Source organism: Silurus aristotelis, assembly GCF_946808225.1.
Source record: "Silurus aristotelis genome assembly, chromosome: 28".
In the NCBI taxonomy this organism is placed as follows: Eukaryota; Metazoa; Chordata; class Actinopteri; order Siluriformes; family Siluridae; genus Silurus; species Silurus aristotelis.
This window is the reverse complement of record NC_139601.1, coordinates 16363870-16366369: the sequence shown is the minus strand read 5'-3', so window position 1 is coordinate 16366369 and position 2500 is coordinate 16363870. Positions and strand designations below refer to the sequence as shown.

Here is a 2500-nt window from a genome sequence, read left to right as displayed (position 1 = left end):
CGAAGAACATTTAAAGAACATTTAAAACTCTTTTTATGAACCTTTGAAACACTTTTAAAGAACCCATAAAGAACATTTGAAAACCTTTAAAGAACATTTATAGAACCATTTAATAACCTTTCGGAACATGTTTAAAGAACTTTTGAAGAATCTATAAAGAACATTCGAAAATCCCTTTGTAGAATTTTTTAAACCCTGTTAGTAAGAACCTACAAATAACCATTGAAGAATGTTTAAAAAACCTTTTAAGTATCTTTGAAGAACTTGTAAAGAACACTTGAAAAACATTTCAAAATCATTTGAAGAACATTTGAAACCCCTTTAAAAAAACATTTAAAGAACCTTTGAACATATTTAAAGAACCCTTGAAGAACCTTTGAAAGATACACCTGCACTCTCGTGGTTCGGGACCACTCTTTCCGTCCGACTCCGCTCTCCACTCGCTCACCGCTAGCACACCTTTGAAAAACTTTTAGAGAACCTTTGGAAAAATTTTATAGAGCCTTCGAGGAACCTTTGAAAAACATTTGAAGAACCTTTGAAACCCCTTGTAAGAACCTTTTTAAAAAAATTTAAGAAATTTTAAAGAACATTTGGAAAACCTTTGAAAAGCCTTTGAAGAACCTTCGAAACCCCTTTAAAATTTTTTGAAGAACCTTAAAAACATCTTTATAGAACCTTTGAAGAACCTATAAAGATTATTTGTGGAACTTTCAAAGAACCTTTAAAGAATCTTTGAGACCTCTCCAAAAAAACCTTTGAAGAATTTTTAAAAGCATTTGAAGAACTTTAAAAAAAAACCTTTGATGATCTCATGTGGTTCCTCTGCGTCTGAGGCAGAACCAAAAGTAAACTTCACACTCTTTATATCACACGACTGCTGGGGTTTCATTGTCTCTGGTGGGAGGTGTGTGTGTGTGTGTGTGTGTGTGTGTGTGTGTGTGTGTGTGTGTGTGTGTGTGTGTGTGTGTGTGTGTGTGTGCCAGGTTTATGTTCTGCTGAACGGCGGTGAAAATAGAATCTGGCTCGCAAAAAACGGTCTGTGACCTTTGACCCCGATGCTACAGACAGATGGAACGAAGCGTCAAGTGTGACGTCGCGTAGAAACAGAGAGACTGAACTTCACCTGTGATTAATACACTACAGACGGAGAGAGAGAGAGAGAGAGAGAGAGAGAGAGAGGGAGAGAAAGAGGAAGGGAGGGAGAAGAAGAGAGAGAGAGAGAGAGGGAGGGAGGGAGGAGAAGAAGAGAGGGATGAGGGGAGAGAAAGATGAAAATAGAAAGAAAGAAAGAAAGAAAGAAAGAAAGAAAGAAAGAAAGAAAGAAAGAAAGAAAGAAAGAAAGAAAGAAAGAAAGAAAGAAAGAAACGTGGTGGAATGTAGAGTATCAGAAATTATAGGAGGCGGAGTTTGGATTATCAGAGATGATAGTGGGTGGAGTTTAGTGTCCTAGAAATTATAGTAGGTGGAGTTTGTAGTATCAGAGATGATAGTAGGTGGAGTTTGGAGTATCAGAGATGATAGTAGGTGGAGTTTGGAGTATCAGAGATGATAGGCAGAGTTTAGGAAATCAGAGATAAGAGAAGGTGGAGTTTGGAGTATCAGCGATGATAGTGGGCGGAGTTTAGGGAATCCGAGAGGAGAGAAGGCAGAGTTAGGAGTATTAGAGATGATAGTGGGCGGAGTTTGGAGTATCAGAGATGATAGTGGGCGGAGTTTAGGGAATCCGAGAGGAGAGAAGGCAGAGTTAGGAGTATTAGAGATGATAGTGGGCGGAGTTTGGAGTATCAGCGATGATAGTGGGCGGAGTTTAGGGAATCCGAGAGGAGAGAAGGCAGAGTTAGGAGTATTAGAGATGATAGTGGGCGGAGTTTGGAGTATCAGAGATGATAGTGGGCGGATTTTGGGGCATTAGAGACGATAGGAGGCAGAGTTTGGATTATCAGAATGATAAAAAGTGGACCATGTAGATCTCTCAGCCTGTTCTTCAGGTTGAAGGACACACTGTATCATGGATCTGCTCATGGATCTGCTTGTGGTTGTAGAACCTACAGTGTATTACTCAGGTTACAGAGTCCAAACTGGGGTTCTTCATCAAAACCCTGATGGGTCCACTCAGATCTTCAGTGATTACAGTGTTCCACTGAACCCAAACACCTTCATGCCATGCTCTCTCTCTCGCTCTGCCAGATGTGATAATGGATATTTCGGGTCTCCTCGGGACGTGGGTGGTTTGTGTCGTCCATGTTCCTGCAGTGGGAATTTGGATCTCTCTGCGACCCGTAGCTGTGACCCGCTAACAGGGGCGTGTCTTCGCTGCCGCCGCGGTTACACAGGACCAAACTGCGAAACCTGCGCAGACGGTTACTATGGAGACGCTGTAGGGGCCAAGAACTGCCAACGTGAGTGTGGAGTTTCATAACAACATGTTCTCTCTCTCTCTCCCTCTCTCTCTCTCTCTCTCTCTCCCTCTCTCTCTCTCTCTCTCCCTCTCTCTCTC

General features: G+C 41.8%; 1 protein-coding gene across 1 annotated transcript in view; it reads left to right on the top strand.

The window, feature by feature from the left end:
- lama2 (laminin, alpha 2) overlaps positions 1–2500 on the top strand; it is a 79421-nt gene that overhangs the window by 43834 nt on the left and 33087 nt on the right. The window contains exon 19 of the mRNA XM_083534631.1: positions 2191–2413. Coding sequence (XP_083390757.1) covers positions 2191–2413 — 223 coding nt within the window. The remainder of the gene's footprint in view (positions 1–2190; positions 2414–2500) is intronic.